At 42.3% G+C, this 21627-nt stretch overlaps 1 protein-coding gene across 1 annotated transcript in view; it reads right to left on the bottom strand.

Moving 5' to 3' along the window:
* LOC106002747 (protein FAM114A2-like) overlaps positions 1-6326 on the bottom strand; it is a 31281-nt gene extending 24955 nt beyond the window's left edge. The window contains exons 1-2 of the mRNA XM_013037561.1: positions 6100-6326; positions 4970-5037 (exon numbers count right to left, since the gene is read on the bottom strand). Coding sequence (XP_012893015.1) covers positions 4970-5037; positions 6100-6326 — 295 coding nt within the window. The remainder of the gene's footprint in view (positions 1-4969; positions 5038-6099) is intronic.
* Positions 6327-21627: the final 15301 nt, after the last annotated feature.

The raw sequence follows: 21627 nt of genomic DNA, 5'->3' as shown, positions 1-21627 counted from the left end.
GCTGCTGGGTGAAATGTTCGGTAGATGTCTGTTAAGTCTAGTTGATCTATGCAGCTGTTTAGATCTGCGGTTTCTCTGTTGAGTTTTTGCCGAGTTGATCTATCTCGTGGGGAGAGTGGTGTGTTAAAATCCCCCAAAATTAATGTCTTTGGATCTATTAAACTCTAATATTTTTAAATCCCAATATTTTAATAGAGATTCTAGCTGGGCACCAGTGGCTTCATGCCTGTAATCCTAGCTACTCAGGAGGCTGAGATCTGAGGATCACGGCTTAATGCTAGCCAGGGCAGGAACGTCCATGAGACTCTTACCTCCAATAAACCATTAGTGGTACTGTGGCTCAAGTGGTAGAGTGCTCACCTTGAGCTGAAGAACACAGAGATAGTGCCCAAGCCCAGAACTCAAGCCCCACAACCCACAAAAAAAATAGAGATTCTGTGATACCTGAAAAGGGAGAACTTCTGAAGTCTCAGGCTCCCTGGAAGACCCAACTTCTGGTTTTTTCAACTGGACACTACAGCTTCCATTAAGTCTCTTGATTGGTATGTTGGTCAACAGATTCAGTATTCTTCACAGACTCAGAATTCTCCACTGACTCACAGTTTCTTTCTTCAAGGATAGGACTTGCTTCAGTTATCACTGGAGTCTCAGGATCATCTTTATCAGAAAGTCCAAGGGAAAAAGTGATTGAGGTCAGCTTTTTTTAGTATAAATTATTTGTCTAAATCTTTTGACACTTTCGCAGAGTCACAGGCAGGAACATTAGTAAATTAATACAGACAAGATCCCACAGATCTTCCCCCAGGTTCTCCTAGTAACAGCTTTCATAACTGAAGCATAATTCATTGTGGCAGAATCCACCAATCTTCAGCTTTCAACATATTTCAACTGAAATTCTGTCACTTAAAGAAGTATAGATGGAATTACATAGCATGTCACTTGTTAAGAATTTTTACACAGCATTTAATTCCCTCCAGACCCACTTGTATTAAGACTTTTTTTTTACTGTTTCTGAATAGTCCATGGTATAAATGTACTTTGGGACTATCACAGAAATAAAATTATTCAGAAAGCTTATGTACAGGTGTTTATGGGAATGAAAGCTTTCTCTGGGAAAAATGCCTGCTCAGTTAAATTTTAAATGTTACTGTTAGGCTGGGCATGTACCTGAGTAGTAGCCTAGCATGCATGAAGCCCTTTGTTTGATTACTCAGTACCACATGCACAGAAACTGGCACTGTGGGTCAAGTGGTAGAGCGCTAGCCTTGAGCTAACAAGAAGATCAGGGATAGTGCCATGGGACTGAGTTCAAGCCACAGGACTGTCCAAAAACAAGGTATTGTTCTATTCTTTTCCCAAGTAAAATATCATTTTACTTTCCTAGTGGCAATGGATGAATAATCAAGTTCACTTGAATTCTGATCAATCTTGTGTTGTCACTATTTTGATTGAGCCATTCAGATAGGTATGTAGGGGTACCACACTGTGCCTTTTAAGTTGCATTTCTCTAAGGGCTGGGACCAAGGCATCCTTTTATGTGCTTATTTGCTGAATATATACTCTTCAGGGAAACGTTTATTTGTATCTTTTGGTCATTATCGAATCATTCTGGTTTGGTTTTTATCATTATGTACTACAGAGATTTGAGAACACTGTATTTTGGAGATTTAACTCCTCTACTATGTGGTTTGCAAATATTTCATGCTAGTTTATAGTTTATCTTTTTCCTGTCTTCCTAGGGTCTTTCCCTGAGCAAGTTTTTCATTGTGAGGAGGTTCACTATCTATTTCCCCTTTTACTGACTATCCTATAAAATCTTTAGTAATCACTTACTACTAAAACTCTTCCAGAGATTTAATCTATCCAAAAACATTTCTGTCAGAACAGTTTTTTTAGGGTTTTGTTTCCTATTTGTAGTGGTGGCCCTAGTGATTAAAAGATGTCTCTAATCCTTTTGCTTTTGTTTTTTGGATAGGGTTTCCTAATTTGCACAGGTGAGCCTCAGACCACGAATTTCTTACACTGCCTCTCAAGTACCTAAGATTACAGACATAAACTACCATGCTTGCTATCTCTGAAACACTAACTTTTTGTTTGGTATGCTCTTAAACCATAATCCTCCTATCTCCTTCTCTGGAATATCTAGGATTATAAGTATGAAACACTTTCTGGGCATTTTGCTATTATTAAAAATATTCATCATAAATATACCAAAATTCTGTTAGTATTGGAACATTTGATGTTACGAAAGAGATGACGCCAGAATATCCCACATCCACAAATCAGCCAAAGACAAATGCTGGAGGGGATGTGGAGAAAGAGGAACCCTATTACACTGCTGGTGGGAATGTACACTTATACAACCACTTTAGAAAGCAGTCTGGAGGGTCCTTATAAAGCTAAAGATTGACCTCCCTTACGGCCCAGTCATACCACTTTAGGCTTCTACCCTGAACAACAGGAACCAATATATAAGGACATGTGCACCTCCATGCTTATTGCAGCACTGTTCACAATAGCTAGGATATGGAAACAACCCAGATGCCCCACCACAGAGGAATGGATCCAAAAATTGTGGTATCTATACACAATGGAATATTATGCAGCCATTAGAAATAACAAAATAATGGCATTTGCAGGGAAATGGATGGAGCTAGAAGGAATCATGTTGAGCGAGGTAAGCCAAGAGCAAAGAGACAAACAACACATGGTCTCCCTGATAAGTGGATGCTAAATCCAAAATGTTAGGTGATATGACAAAATTAACAGGAATTAAGAAACAAAGAACTCTCACTCATCTGGTTGAACCACTACTAAATATCCCCATGCTGCTGATCACATGTATGGTGTATATGTGTACACCGTTATATGTTATAGACTGTGATAGACAATTTGCTCCAGGAAAGTTAGAATGAACTTGTGACTTTAAATGAGCATCATTATTCCACAATACTGTGAAATTTTGGAAATTATGTAATCATTTAATCACAATTTAAAAAAAAAGAACCTCGGGGGAGGTAGGGAGGGAAGGAATGTTAGGGGGAAAACAATGGAGGGGTTAACAATGCTCAATAGAAAGTGTACCCATTACCTTGCTTATGTAACTGTAACCCTCTGTATAGTATCTTTACAATAAAAATTAAAAAAAGAGATGATGAGTGACTTATATTTCATACTTACTTATGTTTTTTTTTTACAGTGTGAGCAGTAGAATTCAGGACCCCACACATACCAGGGAAGAGCTCCACCATTTGGCTATATCCATTGACCTCCTACTTCAACATTATTTTTGCCAGTTCTGGGACTAGAACTCAAGGCCTGGCCACTGTCCTGGAGCTTTTTTTGCTCAAGGCTAGCACTCTAACACTTGAGAGCCACAGCCCACTTCTGGCTTTTTCTGTGTATGTGGTACTGAGGAATTGAACAATGGGCTTCATGCATGGTAGGCAAGCACTCTATTACTAAGCCACATTCCCAGCACCTCAAATCAACTTTTGAGCAGCAATTCAAATACCCAATCTAATTCCTTCCAGAAGAGCTCTTTGGGAATTAAATCAATATCATATTGGCCCTTCAACAAAGAGAAGGAGAACCAAATAGCTTGAGAGAATTAATATATTTCCTGCCCTTTCCTTCACCCTCTTCTTTTTTGCTCTCTCTCATTTTATTTCACCCTCCTTCACCCATACACACAGGTATGTATAAACCTATTCTATAGAGACATGGACTACATGCAGGAAAGAGCCAATATATGATATCAAATGTTTCAAATAGATTTTATTTGTTTTTTTATGTTTTTGTTTTTTGGTCCAGTCATGGGGCCTGAACTCTGGGCCTGGGCGTTGTCCCTCAGCTCTTCAGCTCAAGGCTAGCACTAGCACTCTACCACTTGAGCCACAGCACCACTTCCGGCTTTTTACTTTTTCCTTATGTGGTGCTGAGGATTGAACTCAGGGCCTCAGGCATGCAAGGCAAGCGCTCTACCACTGAGCAACCTTCCTAGCCCTCAAATAGATTTTAAAAACATACTAGCAACTAATAAGGCAGAAAGACCAGCACACTACTATAATTAAGATATACACCAAAAATGCTAACAGAAAGGAAAACATACATTTTGAATCAGAAGACATGATTCATACACAAAGTACCAAACAAAAGTCTAGAGCTTGGAGTGTCAAACCTAGCCTAGAGATGTTTTTAATTTATCTATATAGTGTCTAAACTTTTAAATGAGTTCCATGTTTAAAAACTAGTCTTCATAAGCCAGGCCCAAAGAAACATAGGTCCCACAGTTTTCCTTATTTGCAATATCTAGTATATGTCTGAGTCAAGCAGAAAAGGTCAGATAAGGTGATGTTAGGGAAATGAACCCTAAGATATGTATTCAAATGCTTTTTTTCTTTCATGTGATTGTTTCTAACACATTTATAAGATTATTTCATTGTTGCTTTGTATGTCCCTCCCCCACAGTATAACCCCTGCTTTCACTGTATTTAGTGTCAGTATAATTTGTGGAGGGAAAGGGGAAAAACAAATCATTTAAATAAGGATACAGGTGGACCAATTGCAACAATGAGATGTACAAGTCATCATGTCGAAAATGAACTTTTGTGGGGGGCGGGGAGGATGGGGGGACAGAAGGGAGGATGGGAATGGGTGGGAAGGGGAAACAAAGGAGGAGGCTACAATGCTTGATAAGAAATGTACTCATTATCGTGCCCATGTAATTGTAACCCCTCTGTACAGTACTTTCATAATAAAAAAAAAGAAGAAGAAAAACAAAGGAGGAGGTAACATTGCTCGATAGGAAATGGACTCATTACTTGTTCATGTAACTGTAACCCCTCTGTACAGTATCTTTACAATAAAAAATATATACAAAAAAACCAGTCTTCATACAAATGTGCAAGTGTCCAATTTCCCTTGAAAACTGGAAACAAAGGCTCTATACTGACTGGTTAATAACTACCTCGTGCCAAATGGTCCTTGCAGGCAACTGGTCCTTTCAGGCAACGCTCCTGCACCTCAAAACTGGCACTCGAATTCAATTCACTCATTTATGTTAACTTTATTAGCCCCATAGGCATCTGCAAATGTCTGCCATGAGAGGTACATAGGATTATGATAGGTGAAAATGCCAGAGAAAGAGTTCAAAGGTATAAAAACAATCCATGAGAAAGCTCAAAGTTATATATGGTACCAGTTGCCTGGAGCCATTAAAATACCAGGGAGAAAAACAATCACAAGGCATGAAACCAGAAAGCAACTTTAAGACACCTTGGAGCTAAGCTGTATGTATACATGTGTGTGTGTGTGTGTGTGTGTGTGTGTGTGTGTGTGTGTGTGTTGTATAATATGTGTAATTCATGCACGATATGTAATACATACAAAATATATCATTGTAGAAATGTAATTCATGTAACTTCATATAAGATTAGGACATACTCTGAAATAGGAAACAATGGTAATCTCTATTTTTTGGTCATCACCATCTAAATTTGAATCTACATGATTTAAAGATCATCTAGAGGCGCTGGGAAGGTGGATCAGTAGTAGAGTGCTTGCCTTGCATGCACGATGCCCTGGGTTTGATTCCTCAGCACCACATATGCAGAAAAATCCGGAAGTGGCACTGTGGCTCAATTGGTAGAGTGCTAGCCCTACGCTGAAGAGCTGAGGGACAGTGCGCAGGCCCAGATTTCAGGCCCCAGGACCGACCAAAAAATCATCTAGAATGTTCTAGACGGGAAGACTATGAGTTTATATTGTTTATGCTGTTAATATTATTAGTAGAAGGAATGTAGATACTCTACTCTCAATGAATTCATCATCTCACAGCAAACATAAATGAATAACAGGTAGGTGAAAGTGAAATTGCATTATTTAATGGTTTCCTAAGTTTTCTGGGTATTTTATGATGAATTGGAAGAGAATACACCAGTGAACTAAGAAAAAAATAAGCTGAAGGGATTCATATTTTTAAGGAACCAAAATGCATATGCTTGTGTCTCTCACACCTACCACACACCCTCAGGCCACCTTTTCCTTCATTTTCTCTTCTCAGCAATCAATGCTACCAGCACCTACTCTGGGACTTACCTTGCTCCTGCCGACCACAACTTGGGGAGTACCATGCACCCAGCCAGCACCATAGCCACTGCTGACACCTCCAAACCATGCTCCCAATGCCTGGGGAATACTTCCCCCTGCTGGGTGGGTCTGGCCGCGTGTACTTCTTGGTCCTGCTTCTTCTTAGATCTGATGCGGCTGGGGTCTGGTTTGTTGAGTTTGGGCACCAACCAGTGGTTTAAAGATTGGCTGACCATAGTCATTGGAGTGATGTTGGCTTGGAAAAGGAGACTGCCTTTGTGTTTTTGAAGATCTGACCATCCGAGAGGTACTGAGTGCCAAATACCCTCCCACATTATCCCGAGGTCAGGGGTCACCCAAGCCACTGACTTGGCAAGGCCCAAATGGGCAGAACAGGGCTGTCCAGGCCAGTAGCAAAGTGTTTGAGAGGACGCTTAGTTATATGAATGGGGCAGGAAAAGGGAGGGAGGACTAACTAGCAAATGCAAAGGCCTTAACAAATTTTAGCAATCCAAGAAAAGAAAAAAAAAGCTGCAAAAAAAGGGAGGCCAAGTAAATTGGAATGTGGCTTAGTGGTAGAGTGCTTGTCTAGCATGCATGAAGCCCTGGGTTTGATTCCTCTGTGCCACATACACAGAAAAAGCCAAATGTGATGCTGTGGCTCAAGTGGTAGAGTATGTTCCTTGAGTAAATGAAGCACAGGGACAGTGCCCAGACCCTGAGTTTAAGCCCTAGGACTGGCACAAAAAAATGGGGGTGGGGCAAAGATAAGATGAGGTCTGGGATTTGGACACCATGTCTTGTCAGGCTTATGAGATGGGATGAAGTTTTCTTTTTATTTTCTGTGTGTGTGTGTGTGTGTGTGTGTGTGTGTGCGTGCGTGCGTGTATGCATATGTGTGGTTAAATGGCGATGAATCTCAGATTTTCCTGCCCAAGCTTGTCTCGAACTATGATCCCTAAACCTTAGGCTCCTGAGTAGCTAGGATTGTAGGCATTAGCAACCTGCACCCAGCTCAGGATAGTTTTAACTCTTAATATGGAACTTAATGGGAAATGGCAGTAGGTTTCTAAGCAGAAGTGTAAGATGCTTTGATTTGTGGTTTTTAGGATGACCCCCGACCCTTCCCTCATCAAAAGATGCATCTCATTATTTATCCTTCAGCAGTGTAAATGTGTGAAGTCTGGACTTGTGGAGCTAGAAAGGCATAAGGTTATAAATATAAGAAAAATGGAACTTTTCTGAGGTAAAGAGAATTGTATTTTTTTTGTCAGTCATGGGGCTTGAACTCTGGGCCTGGGTGCTGTCCCTCAGCTCTTCAGCTCAAGGCGAGCACTCTACAATTTGAGATATATAGCCAGTTCCAGTTTTCTGGTGGTTTGCTGGAGATAAGAGTTTCATGGACTTTCCTGCCCGGGCTGGCTTTGAACCATGATCCTGAGATCTCAGCCCCCTGAGTAGCTAGGTTTATAGGCGTAAGCCACTGGCACCCGGTGAGAATTGGATTATCTAAGAATCCAAACATGTGGCTAGGTATGAAACTCAGTGGTTACATATCTTGCCTAGCATGTGCTAGACAGAAAGAGAGCACAGAGAAAAAAGAAAAAAAAAGAAAAAGGGAGACAGGAGAGGAGAAAAAGAGAATCCATGTTTTCTACTGCTTCAGTGTTTTCAGAAGAGCCATCATAAGAAATAAACCTTCCCCAGAAATTTTGTTTACTTTTATGTTTTTGTTTCTGTCAGGTGAGGAAATTGAACCCAGGCTGGTTATTTAGGGATAAATCTCCGATTTGTCTGCCTGGGCTGGCTTCAAATCTGGATCCTCAGATCTCAACTTCCTTAGGTAGTTAGGATCATAGGCTTGACCACTCTAGCTCTGGCCTCTTATCCTGCTGTTTCATCTAGTAGCTGCTACCTTCCTCTTACCTCATTTCTGAGGCTTGAACCCATGGCCTGGGAATTGCTTTTGAGCTTTTTTGTTCTAGCCTAGGGCCCAGCCACTTGAACAACAGCTCCACTTCCAGCTATGTGTGTGTTTGTGTGTGTGTGTGTGTGTGTGTGTGTGTGATTGAAGATAAGAGTCTCACAGGTGAAAAGCTATTTAAAGAGAACAGTAAAACAAATGTAGTTAAACCATTGTGTCAGAACAGGAGCTCAAAAGATCATACAATTTAAGTAAAGAAAGGGATTATAATGATAATCAGCATCCAAATCAGAAAACTAACACTACTGGAGCACATCAGCCCTAATTAGTGACTTAGGTGCAGGTGCCTCCAAAGACTCCACCAGACTTCTAAATCCATGTCAACAAGTATGTTTGTGCCCTCTTGCAGTACTCTGGTTCCTTATCATTATGTCACCTTAATCTCCTGAAGAATCATTGGGGCTAAACTGGAACTTTTAAAATTTCATGTGTGTGTATGTATATTGCACATACACCTATAATAAGACTTAAACTAAGGGCCTCCCACTCTACCTTGGAGTTTGGTACTTAACCATTTGTTCCATACCTCAACTTTTAGCTTTTTACTGGTTAATTGGAGCTAAAAGTCTAACGGACTTTCCTGCTCAAGGTAGCTCAGAACCATGATCCTCAGATCTCAGCCTCCTGAGTCACTAGGATTACAGGTGTGAGCACTAGTGCCAGGCTTCTAAACTAGAATATTAAGCTCATCTCATAGATAGTGAAAATCATCCATAAACTTTTTCTTTATGCTGGGTTTGAACTTTGGGCCTGGCCTCTGTCCCTGATCTTCTTTTGCTCAGGGCTAGTGCTCTCCCTCAGGGGGATTTTTTTTAATGTTTTTTCATTAGGTCTCGAAAACAAAATCCTCCCCTTGAAGAAAAGGTGCTGGATTTGTGGACAGAGACTATGACTTTCACCTTCCTTAGATTTAACATAGTAGCAGATAAATAAATGCTAAATGAATGCTTCTTGATATCAGTTCCATTTTATGTTGCTTCTGTTAAACCTAACTCACTTTATGAATCTCAGTTTGGAAGGAAAACATCTTGCAGGGTACTTCAAGTGCAGAAAACCTTATAGGCAAATCAACAATATCAGGCTAGGTTCTCAAACAGAAGTTGAGGTTGAAGCACAGACACTTCATCAGCTGGGCCATTTAGAGATGAGGCAGAAGATCTTGCTGGGATACCAACCTGGCCCATGTCCTTCTCAACCATAGTATCTGTTTCCCATCTGTTTCTTAAGCTAAACATGCACAGAGATACCCTTTGAAGAAAATCTCTTTGCAATTGAACTGTAGACTTGGATTATTTGCCAATTACCATATAAGAAACAGTGGCCTCATCCTGAAAAAAACTGGCAAGGATCACCTTAAGTAGGTGACCAAAGATACACCCAGGCAATGAGACATCAGAAACTGATATGAGGTACTGAGTTTTCTCATTCAGTCATAAAATTAGGCATAAAAAAACAAACTAACTAACTAATATCAGCCTAGCTGGGTCTCAGGGGCTCACCCATGGAACCCTAGCCACTCAGGAGGCTCAGATCTGAGGATATTGCTCCAAAGCCAGCCCAGAGAGGAAAGTCTGTGACATTCTTATCTCCAGTGAACACCAGAAAACTGGAAGTGGTGTTTTAGCTCCAAGTGGTAGAGTGATAGCCTAGAACTAGCTCAAGGATAGCAATCAGGCCCTAAGATCAAGCCCCAGGACCAAACAAAATAAAAAAATATCACTCACCCAAGTCATACTAGGAGGCTTCCCACAAGATCAGTAGCTGCCCTTTCCAAAAGTGTCAAGCTCATGCTAAAGAAAAGACATTGGAAATGTCAGAGACTGGAGGAGGCAGAGGAGGTCTGACAGATCAAGGGAAAGCAGGATCCTGGATAGAGCCTGAGTGGGGGTGCCAGTTCTGAGGATTCAACTCAAGGCCTGGGTGCTGTCCTTAGCTTTTTTGCTCAAGGCTGGCACTCTACCACTTGAGCCACAGCTTTACTTCAGGCTTTTTGATGGTTTGATGGAGAGAAGAGACACAGACTTTTCTGTCCAGGCTAACTTTGAAACTCAGTCCTAAGATCTCAGCTTGCTGAAGAGTTAGGATTACAAGCATAACCCAACAGCGCCAGCTGTATTTTCTGTTTTATCTTACAATAAAAATAAAAAGATTGTGTCTAAAATAATATTTGGGAGGGATCAGGGGAGAGTTCTGCTTCTACTATTGACTCTAGCCGTTTTTGTCTTGTGCTACAGCTGCAGGGCAGGGCACATGGGCAGGGTGTGGTTCAGGCACAGGCTCAGCCTGCCTAAAACACGGAGGTAAAAATGAGGTGTACCTAGTACTGGCAATAGCTACTGGTCTGGTTTGGCCTTCTAGTGTAGAGAACAGAATGAAGTAAAATGAGGAAATAATAGTAGAGGGCACAGTATTTATATCACATTATGCCATGACAACATATTTGTTCTTAACCTGTAGGCAAAAGAGAAAAGATACATGCTTCTTATCAAGGATTAGTATCACCTCAGCAGTCACTTCTCATTCCTCTTTACAAACATATCCTGATTTTGTCCCATTATTCATACTGTTGGTTTCTGTGTTTACATAGGATGTCTGGTGCTGCAATAGCTAACTTGTGACGATGAACTTTAGCTGGGAGAATATACCCAATATGGTCAATTCAAAAGATGGTAGAAATATAAATATAAGAAGACAGGCTGGGTGCAGGTGGCTCATGCCTGTAATCCTAGCTACTCAGGAGGCTAAAATTTGAGGATCACGGTTCAAAGCCAGCCCAGGCAGGAAAACCTGTGAAATTTTTATCTCCAGTAAACCAGCAGAAAACCAGAAGTGGCACTGTGGCTCAAGTGGTAGAGTGCTAGCCTTGAGCTGAGTTGCTAAGGGACATTGCCCAGGCCCAGAGTTCAAGCCCCATGACCAACAAAAAAGAAAAAAAAGAAGACAGTACTGAGCCACTGAATTAATGAATTCTACAGTTACCCTTGTGCCATGGTTATTATTATGTGAAATAATAAATCTTCCTATCACTGAAATGATTTGGGTCTTTTATTAATTATACCTAAAAGCAGCCAAAATTATGCATGAGTCCTAAAGGAAAATAAAAGGCACCTAGAAGTAATATGAGAAGAAAAATATAGGTGAAAAATAAAAATAAAGACTAAAATGCATTAGGTACATAGGGCCCTAAGAAATTCTCCCAGGTCGGCAGAAACTCGCCTGGAGTTTCAGAAGCCAGCTCCAATTTACATGTAATCATCTAAGTCGATCTGCTATCAAGTTCTTAGAGGCAGTGATCTCTGGGAAGAGGAAGAAAAATGAAAAGGAAATAAAATTGAACAACTGTTTGTGGAGAAACCAGCTGTACATGAACAATTTCCTTCCATGGAATCTCTATTTATCTGAAGGGAATTTCTTCATCAGAAGAAGGTATATGAGGAGGAGACATGGCAGGGAAGCTTAGAGATGGACAGTGACTCATCTGGGATGGAAGCAAGAGCTAGCACGTGGCAGACACTGAGCCCAAAGCTGAGCCTGACTCTGGATCCAGAACCTTCCCAATGCACTGTCATGCCAGAACTGAAAGCCAAGCCGCAAAGCCACCAAGAGCTGCTTCTAAGCCATTCTGAACACAAGCTGGTATTTCTGCTATCAATAATAAGGGATAGTGAAACCAGGGTGGGCCACTGTCCTCTGTTCCTCCCCATATGGCCATCACCTGAGAGAAAGTACCCACATTCACCCATGCGTCTTACCAGAAACTCCAGGTATAGTCGAGCAGAGCACTTGAAAGCAGGAGCCCAAGAAGCAAAGTAGATGGCCTGCATCCAAATCCAAGAAATGTAACTCACTGAATTGTCACTGTGGCCAGGCCTGAGCTTTTCCAGCCAGTCCCTTAGACTCTAGCCTGAGGACAGTATCTATTAGGATGAGATCATATAAAACATGGATGAAGGCCCCATCTGACTGCCACTGCCATTAAGAACAGTATTGTAGGATGGGTGCCAGTGGCTCATGCCTGTAATCGTAATCAGGAGGCTGAGATCTGAGGACCTCGCTTTGAAGCTAGCCTAAGCAGGAAAGTCAATGAGGCTCCTTATCTCCAATAAAGCAACAAAAAAGCCAGAAGTAGAGTTGTGACTCAAGTAGCAGAGTGCTAACCTTGAGCAAAAAGCTGAGGGACAATTTCTGGGGTGGGGGTGGGGGGAAGACTTATAACAAGGCCCTCTAGGACACGTATTCTCACTTTTGCCCATTTCCTTCAGAGCACTGTAGAGCTCCACCTTACTCACTTGCCTCTCCCTATTTTAACACAGGATGTTCACTTGGCCAGTTTTCCAGGGCTACCTGGCTATCTTGTAGCCTCCACAGCAATGAACTTTTTCTCTGGGATTTAACCAAGGTTCCAATACTGTCTGTGATTGGTTAACTGTGCACATTCCAGAATCAAGTATACCTGGGCCCATCTGGCTTGGCAATCTACTGTTGTGGCTTACAGCATATTGTTCAACACCTCTGTTTTCTTGTAATAGTTCTTACTCATGGGTCCTAACGGTCACAATAAAACAACTAATAGGGTTACTTGTGTACACACACACACCATGTATACTGCAACAGTACTACAAAGGAAACAAGGCAACTCAACAGGGAGCTTCAGGACTCAACATCTACCACATTCTAAGTATTTCCTGCTTCTTAAGTAATTATTAATATTATTCCTATTTTGGTGCCAGTACTGGAGAGTGAACTCAGAGCTGGGGCACTGAGCCCCACTCAGCTGGGGACTGACCTATCCCTTAGCTTTATCTGCTCGAGGCTAGTGCTCTACCATTTGAGCCACACCTCCAGTTCTGGCTTTTTGAGGTTAATTGGAGATAAAGACCCTCCCAGACTTTTCTTTCCAGGCTGGCTTCAAACCAGGACCCTCAGCTCTCAGACTCTTGAATTACTAGGATTACAGTTCTGAGCCACTGGCACCTGGCTGCAATCTTTTTTTTTTTAACTTGAATGTTTTTTATATCTCTTAGATATGGAGATCAGTAACCTCGGCTGCCCTCATTTTTCTTAGCTATATTTTCTTTCTCTTAGCTCCTTCCTTAAACGATTACTTTTGATTTATTTATTTTTCATTTATTTTTTGTTTTGTCAGTCATGGGGCTTGAACTCTGGGCTTGGGTGCTATCCCTCAGCTCTTCAGCTGAAGGTAAGTGCTCTACCTCACCACTTCTGGTTTTCTAGTAGTTTATTGGAGATAAGAGTCTCACACACTTTCCTGCCCCGGCTGGCTTTGAACCAGATCTCAGCCTCCTGAGTAGCTAGGATTACAGGCATAAACCACTGGCGCCTGGCCCTAAAACGATTTTTGTAGGAATTTCATCCCCTATCTGGTAAGAGGAACAATAAGTTCACCTACTAATAAGTAGGTTGTCACAGATAGCAGTCTGTGAGTATGAAGCTTGGCATATAATAACTGCTTACTGAAACAGGCATGTCCTGCAAGGGCAGAAAGAGAGGGGGTCAATGAATGGGATCCCAGGAGTACAAGGCATCTCTTCCCTGATCACACTAAGAGCTCCCTGAGGACAGGGATACAATCCTCAGATTTATTACCCCACATGGACAATAGGCTGATTCTATACATGACTGATGTCACAGAGATCTTAGTACTCAGGATACCTCCTCTGTGACAGGACAGGAAGGAAGGAAGAGGACAGGGGCCTCATAGACAGGCAGCTCTTGAAGCAGCTTATCACGTGACAAAATGAAGACAAGAGTGTAATGAGGAGACCATCACATCCTCTGGAAGCTTCTCCCACCAGAGGTTAAGACTCCAAATATCAGCTCTGAATTTTACCAGTCTTGAGATTGGTCCTCATGGGCTTCAGTTTCCTCATCTGTACAGGGTGGAAAATTATTGTCTTGATCAAATACGAGGACAGGGGAGCCCTTTTTCCACAGAAAGGAAAAGATTTTTTTTCTGAAGGTAAAAACTAAACTCCTAGCCAGCTACTAGTGTTTCACACCTGAAATCCTAGCTACTCAGGAGGCTGAGATCTGAGGATTATGGTTTTCAACCAGCTCAGAAAGAAAGGTAAGTCCTTGAGTCACATAACTTCAAATAACCACCAAAAAGACAGATGTGGAGCTGGGACTCAAGTGGTAGAACACTAACCTTGAGGGAAAACAAACCAACAAAATCAAGCAAAAAATCTCCTGGCCTTGCATGTAAGACCTAGCCCTGCATTCAAGCCATAGGACCAGCAAGAAGGATAAAAGGAGGGGAAAAAAAACCTCTTCTTAAACAAGAATACAACCTAAGAGGCTTTCAGCTGAATGCAACTAAAATAAAAATGGGAGAGCCATTCTTTTCCTGAGGATGACTATTTATGAGGCCAATTTCATTTTAAAGTGATAATGAGTCCACACAGCAGCCTACATACAGCCTAGAGTCCAGAAGAGAGGGAAAGCACCCAACCCGAACTTTGTGGAAGCTCTACAGACACCTGTGGCGCTTAATGAGAGCAAAAATCAGAGCGATCATCCAAATCATGATCAAGATAAAGTGTGGCAGAGGGGAGGAGAGACATGTAGGTGGAAAGGAATAGCACTTAAGTTTCTTTTTATTTCCTCAAGAAAAACTTCTGCCTGGAATAGATTAATTCCATCTACATATTAATGTGAATTACTAATTAATGACTTGAAAATGCTTTCAACACAAAATACTAAGCAAATGCTTAAAAATAACGAGTCTCTGGATATGTCTCCAAAAGAAATATGCTAGCTTCCTTAATTTTCTCTCCCTTTTGTAACATTTAAAATATTATGGTTTGAAGGAAATGGAAGGGAACTATGGAAATTCACTGAAAGCACAAAATCAGGAAATTGGAAAGCCTTGTCAGGTAACTAACTTCCTTGGAGCCCCTATGAACACTCTCACTGCACATTCCCTGGTGCACTAAGTGCTGTTGCACACATCTGAGCTGCAGTTCATTCTTGGGATGCTTAAGCACAGATCATGTCTTGCATGTCTTCATAGCCCTGCCACACAACACTGTACCAGGTGCACAGCAAACAGCCAATAATGTGTTACATCACCAGGCCTTCTCAAAAGAGATGGGCATGCCTAGCTACTCAGGAAGCTGAGATCTAATGATAAAAGTTCAAATCCAGAGCTGGGAAGGTGGCTCAGTGGTAGAACGCTTGCCTTGCATGCCTGAGGCCCTGGGTTCGATTCCTCAGCACCACATAAGCAAAAAGAAAAAAGCCAGAAGTGGTACTGTGGCTCAAGTAGTAGAGTGCTAGCCTTGAGCTGAAGAGCTGAGGGACAGCACCCCTGCCCAGAGTTCAGGCCCCACAACCGGACCCCCAAAAAACAAAACAAAAAAAATCTAAAAACAAAAAAGAAGTTCAAATCCAGCACAAACAGAAACATCAATGAGGCCCTTATCTCTAATGAATCTGCAAAACCCCAAATTGGAGGTATAGCTTAAGTAGTACAGAACCAGCCTTGAATGAAAAAGCTAAGGGACAGCACCCAGGCACTGAGTTCAAGCTCTAGTACTGGCACAGAAAGAGACAAATGGGGGATGGGGGAGTAAAGTTTTAAAAAGAATAGAAAAAAGAGTTTCTTGACATTGGAGAACTATGAAGGCCCATGGACTAGGTGATCAAGGTCAAATTGACCATAAAAATACATCAACTTTGTGCTAAGAATGGCATATACTTCTCTAGTTTTCTTCTCCCAAACCTATGTACTTCCATCTAAAATCAAAAACACACAAGATGAATCTCAACAGTTTCTAAGGCATGTCTGACTAGGCTACTCAAAACCATCCAAGCTGCCCCCAAATAAGGGCAGTGTCAGAAGCTGTCACAGCCAAGAGGAGCCCCAGGTGCCATAGCAACTCAATGTGAAGAGGTTTCCTGGAAGGATTTCACAGAAGTACAAACAGCCTGAGAAGACCAGAGCCCAGCTAAAGGCTCACAGACAGAGCAGGAACCACAACCTTCCCTCAAATCCTCTTGATGAAGACATTCTCACTGACAAGGCCTATGTAAATTTGTCATTGAATGCAAATCCTCCTTCTCTTGAACACAAGTCCTGTATAATTTGGCACTGAACCACCTCATGGACCACAGAGCACCATGTAGCAAGAGTCAAAACTGAGGCCCAAAGTGGGAACCAGTGTCTTTCCAATTTCTAGTTTAGGATCTGATGCTCTAGTGAGGTTGATGCTTCCACACTGGCCAGATCCAAAACTCTCCTTGCTATCCTGGACACACCAAGAACCAGTTTAGGACTCTTGAATAAATTTCTGTCAAATCCCAGCTTCTGGTCTTTGCTAGCACTGTGGCTGGGGTGGTGCAAGGACAAATGTGTAGAAAGTGGTTTGGTATTTAGCTACATGTCCTTTTGCCATGGGTCACTATGCCAGGGCTACACAGAAAGTCCATCCTTGGCAGGGTAAAGATCCAGACATAAACAAACAGCTTCCAAGGGGCTCCGAAGGTGGCTCATATATATATGTGTGTGTGTGTGTGTGTGTATGTATGGATGTATGTGTGTATATATATATATATATATATATATATGTGTGTGTGTGTGTGTGTGTATGTATGTATATATATATGTGTATGTATGTATGTATATTTATATGTATATGTGTATGTATATGTATATGTGTATGTATATGTATATGTTTATATGTATATATGCTTAATGGCCAGATGCTAGCGGTTCATACCTGTAATCCTAGCTACTCAGGAGACTAAGATCTGAGAATTACAGTTCATAGCCAACCCAGGCAGGAAAATCTATGAGACTCTTATGTCTAACTAGAAAGAAATGTAGAAAATGGAGGTGCAGCTTTAGTGGTAGAGCACCAGCCCTGCATGAAAAAAGGTAAGTTTACCATTCTTGTACACATGAAAACATTCAGGTCCCAGGCCACTCAGCTATAGAAGGACAACTTGGAGATGTGAATACAAGCTAACTTTAGAACTCAGGGCTTGGCTCTCACCCTGCTACACTCCCAGTCAAAGCAGACTAAAGAAAGACGGAGGACCTCAATAAAACCATCCCTATGGCCATGTATTGTGGCACTCAGGAAGCAGAGGCAAGAAAAATACTAAGAGTATGAAGCAAACATGGGCTAGATAGATGGATTCTGTCTTAGAAAAACAATCCTTGTGCACAGGAGAAGCCTAAGGACTATGGGAACCTGTCATTATTAGCTCAATGAACAAAAGGATAAACTTATAGAAAGTAGCCAAGATCCCTATATGAAACTGTGGACACAGAGGCCTCGCTTTGCCATAAACTGTCTTTCTGGCCTTTATTCCTTTATCATTTAAATGGCCCAAATACCACCTTCTGGTTGTTAAGACAATTTGGTGAGATCACTTATGTGAAAAGTTCTTTGAAAATCTCAAAATGCTGTATAAATTGTGTTATTAATGAGAATCCCTAAAAATTGTCTGAGTCAAGTTGCTAAAATTCATTCTCTCAAGTCCCCTTTACAGGGGCAGAAAAGAGGTGAAAAGAGATGAAAATAACTTGCCTAAAGTTCTAACACTGAGAAGGAATGCTATATACACGGCAGGAAGTCTGGAGTGCCATTTGCTCTTCCTGCTTTCCAGTCCATCCCATTCACCACTGTATACACATGCAAATACACACACACCTCTTTAGCAAACAAAGGTGCTGGGCAAGTAATTGCTAGGTCTCAGAAGGAGGACACTAGCACTTCTAGGCTCACTACAACACTACAGTTACCTTTGACCCAGAGGAGAACTTCCAGCACTAGGGACACAACTCCTCCCTTACAGATAACATTGGGGAAAACAGAGGGTCAGCAGCCCAGTACTGCCAACAGTCTAAGGAAATAACTCCAAGTTCCTCGTACTTGCAGATTCCTACACACTAGACCATTTCCCTCAGTCCCCATCTCCTCTATTTTCTGACATTCAGTAACATTGTGGAAGGGTAAGTTACAGAATCCTAGAATCAGGGCTCATAGGAACTCATATCTTAAAGACTGCCTACTCTAACTCCTCCCATCTGGCACTCCAACTTCCTCCAGTTTCAACTTTGAATTTTTCCAAGGATGAGGAGCTCAGTACTTCCAGGACCAGCTGACACTCCCCCAAACATACCCAGATGGCATGATACAGCAAGCACATAATGTAGCAGGGATGAGGCACATGAACCTTCCTCAGGAGTACTACAGAGTAGAGGGGCCCAGTGCAAAGTGACAACACAGCACCATTTGTTCAAATATTAATACTTTCCAGATAGCAACAGGAGAAGGTTAAACTAAGAGTAAGCCTTTTCATGTGTCATCTCGAGAAATTGAATTCAGGGCCTGGGCACGTCCCTGGAGCTTTTTTTGCTCTAGGCTAGCACCCTACCATTGAACCATAGCACCACTTCCAGCATTTTGTTGTTGTTGTTGTTGTTGTTGCTGTTGTTGGTTGTGAGGCTTGAACTCTGGGCCTGGGGACTGTCCCTCAGCTCTTCAGCTCAAGGCAAGCACTCTACCATTTGAGCACCACTTCTGGTTTTCCAGTGGCTTACTGGAGATAGGAGTCTCATGGCCTCTCCTGTCCGGGCTTTAAACGGCCATCCTCAGATCTCAGCCTCCTGAGTTGCTAGGATTACAGGCATGAGTGACTAGCACCCAGCCTAATTATAAGCCTTGCTTCTGATGTTCAAGTCTGTGGGCCTGAATTCATCTATTCGCTAATATTACTAGTCATTTCCTTAGTTGAGGTAATAATATCTATTTCTGGGGCATAAATGAGTTAACTCTGTAGGAATCTTAGAATTCAGAGTAAACTCCATTTTTGTGCCTCAAAATAAGTACTACAAGTTGCATTTTAATATGTACTCTGAGGGGATGGGAAGATGGCTCAGTGGTAGAATGCTTGCCTTACATGCGTAAGACCCTGGGTTTGATTCCTCAGCACCACATAAGAGAAAAAGCCGGAAGTGTAGGCACTGTGGCTCAAACGGTGGAGCTCTAGCCTTGAGATGAAGAGCTGAGGGATATGGTTATGGGAGGGCAGGGATTAAAGGGGAAAACAATGGAGGAGGCAACAATGCTTGATAAGAAATGTACTTATTACCTTGCTCATGTAATTGTAAGCCCTCTGTATAGTATTTTCACAATTAAAAAAAACTTATAAAAAAGAGGCAGAGGGATAGAGCCTAGGCCCAGAGATCAGGACCCATGACCAAAAAACAAAATTGTGTACTGAAATGCATGCTGAAAGTTACACACTTAGTTAGAAAGTTTGAGGAGTAATCTGAATATCACCTCATTTCAAAGATGCAGACTGCTTTTCAGATGCTGGCTCCTGACACCTCTGCAGACCACAAAGGCACCAGGCAAGAAGCATCACAGCCATTACTGAGGCTGGAGCCAGTTTTGTGGGATCCAATGTTGAGGTGCTGGAGGGCAGGGAGAGGCTCCTTAAAAATATGAAATTAAGGCACTCTCAGAATACATCAGTAAGTGATGACATGTCAGCCCATCTGGACTCTCCCATTGCAAGATCATAAAAATGCCTGTGGCCCCTGTACCACCAAAGAGGAGGATCCACCATTATATCAGATGGCCAATTGTTAAGAGATTCTCAAAGTGGAAGGGAAGGGGCTCAGACCTATGTTGAGTCTGACACTGGCAACCACCCAAGCTCAGAATGTCAAAAGTCATGGATTAGACTGAACTGGAAAAGAAAGTAGTGCTAGACCAGTACTGGTGGCTCACACCTGTCATCCAAGCTACTCAGGATGCTGAAGGCTGACAATCATGGTTTAAAGGCAGTCTGTTCAGAAAAGTCCATGAGCCTCTTATCTCCAATGAACCAGAAAAAAAAGCTGGAAGTGGAGGTATGGCTCAAGTGGGAGAACATCAGCCTTGAGAAAAAAGCTGTGTTGACAAGTGATGCCTGGAGTTCCAGTCTCAACATCAGAAGGGGAAAAAAAAGGAAGGAAAGAAAGGGGAAGGGAAAAGGGGGAAAGGGAATGAGGGAAGAGGAGGGAAGGAAGGAAGGAAGGAAGGAAGGAAGGAAGGAAGGAAGGAGAGAGGGAGGGAAGGAGGGAGGGAGGGGGGAGGAATCCAGGACACCGGAACTGTCTTGGATATGGAAGGGGCTAGTGTGGATATGATGAGTTCCAGCATCTCTTGAACAGGCATCTCGTTCTTCCCCATAGAACCTTCCTGCTTCACAGCTGGCGGCCTACCTGGCACCCTGCCCCCTCTGGGCTTGTTTCCACAGAGCAGCTGCAGCTGCCACCCTGGCAGAACACAGAATCGTGTCACCTCCTGCTTCACTACCTCTGCAGGGAAAATCCAAAGTCTTTACCTTCTGCACCTTATCAAGTGCTACCTTCACTGCTCAAACCCTAGGAGCTGGCCAGCAGGGCCAGATAGGGCAAGCCTGGATGGGAGGAGCTACTCTGCCTGCAACCTCTTTCTCACCAATGCCACAAGCACTACTGCTCTTCCAGATATTTGCTTATACTTGCTTTCTCCAGCTATGAAGACAGAAATCAAACCCAACTCAGCTTAGCACCTGCTAGCTAGGAGCTTCCATTGTATTCTCCCCAATGTGTCCTGGGGGTATTTCCATCAGGTCTTGCCATTCTGCTCCACTGCAACAGCTCAGCCTTGCTGCCTAGCCCTGAGGACAGAGATGGGGGAACACCCTGACACTTTGATTGTCCTTTTTAGAAACACGGCAGGCACTTGACCAGTCACAAATTGATGAAGGACTGCTACACAATGCCAGATGTAAACAAGGGCTGGGGTACAAAGACTGACTGGGGTGGCATTCTGAAAAAGCCAAATCTCTGGGAAGTAGAAGTGTGGCTCCAGTAGGAGAGCACTAGTAATGTGCAAAAAGCTAAGTGGGAAGCCCTGAGTTCAAGCCCCAGTACCAGTACCAACCAATCAATGAGAAAAGAACTACAATGTGCTCTCAGTGCCACTGGTGACCTGTAGGATAACCCAGCACCAGGGCTTTGGTGCCACACACTGTCTCTAAGAAGCCAGCAGAGATAGCAGACACCATCTCCTTTTTGCTGAGCTTCCTGTAACACAGACTCTTGCAGGAGCAGCCTAAATTCATTTCTTATACATTTCCTTGGAACACCACTGCTGCTAAACTAGGACAAATCCTAGAACAGGCAGCCCACCTACCCACCCACCTGAAAGGCAAAATGGATTTAACACCAGGAGATCTCATCTGAGAGCATCCAATTATCAAAGATGAAAAAAGTTAAAAAAAAAGCCCAGGACAGAAAGGATAAATCTGGAGTCAAGATATGTTCCTTCTCACCAGCCCCAAAGAAACATAGGTCCCATGGTTTCCCTTACTTGCAATAACTAGTATATGTCAGGGACAAGCAGAAAAGGTCAAAAGCTATGTACTATGACCAGATAAGATGATATTAAGGGAAATGAACCCTAAGATAGGGACACAAGTGGTTTTTTCTTTCTTGCTAATGTATTTACAATGTACCATGTGATTTTTTTTGTTTCTTTGTATGC

This window comes from Dipodomys ordii, unplaced genomic scaffold (genome assembly GCF_000151885.1).
Source record: "Dipodomys ordii isolate 6190 unplaced genomic scaffold, Dord_2.0 Scaffold1000000566, whole genome shotgun sequence".
Classification (NCBI taxonomy): Eukaryota; Metazoa; Chordata; class Mammalia; order Rodentia; family Heteromyidae; genus Dipodomys; species Dipodomys ordii.
Note: the sequence above shows the minus strand (reverse complement) of the source record. Positions and strands in the feature narration are given on the sequence as shown.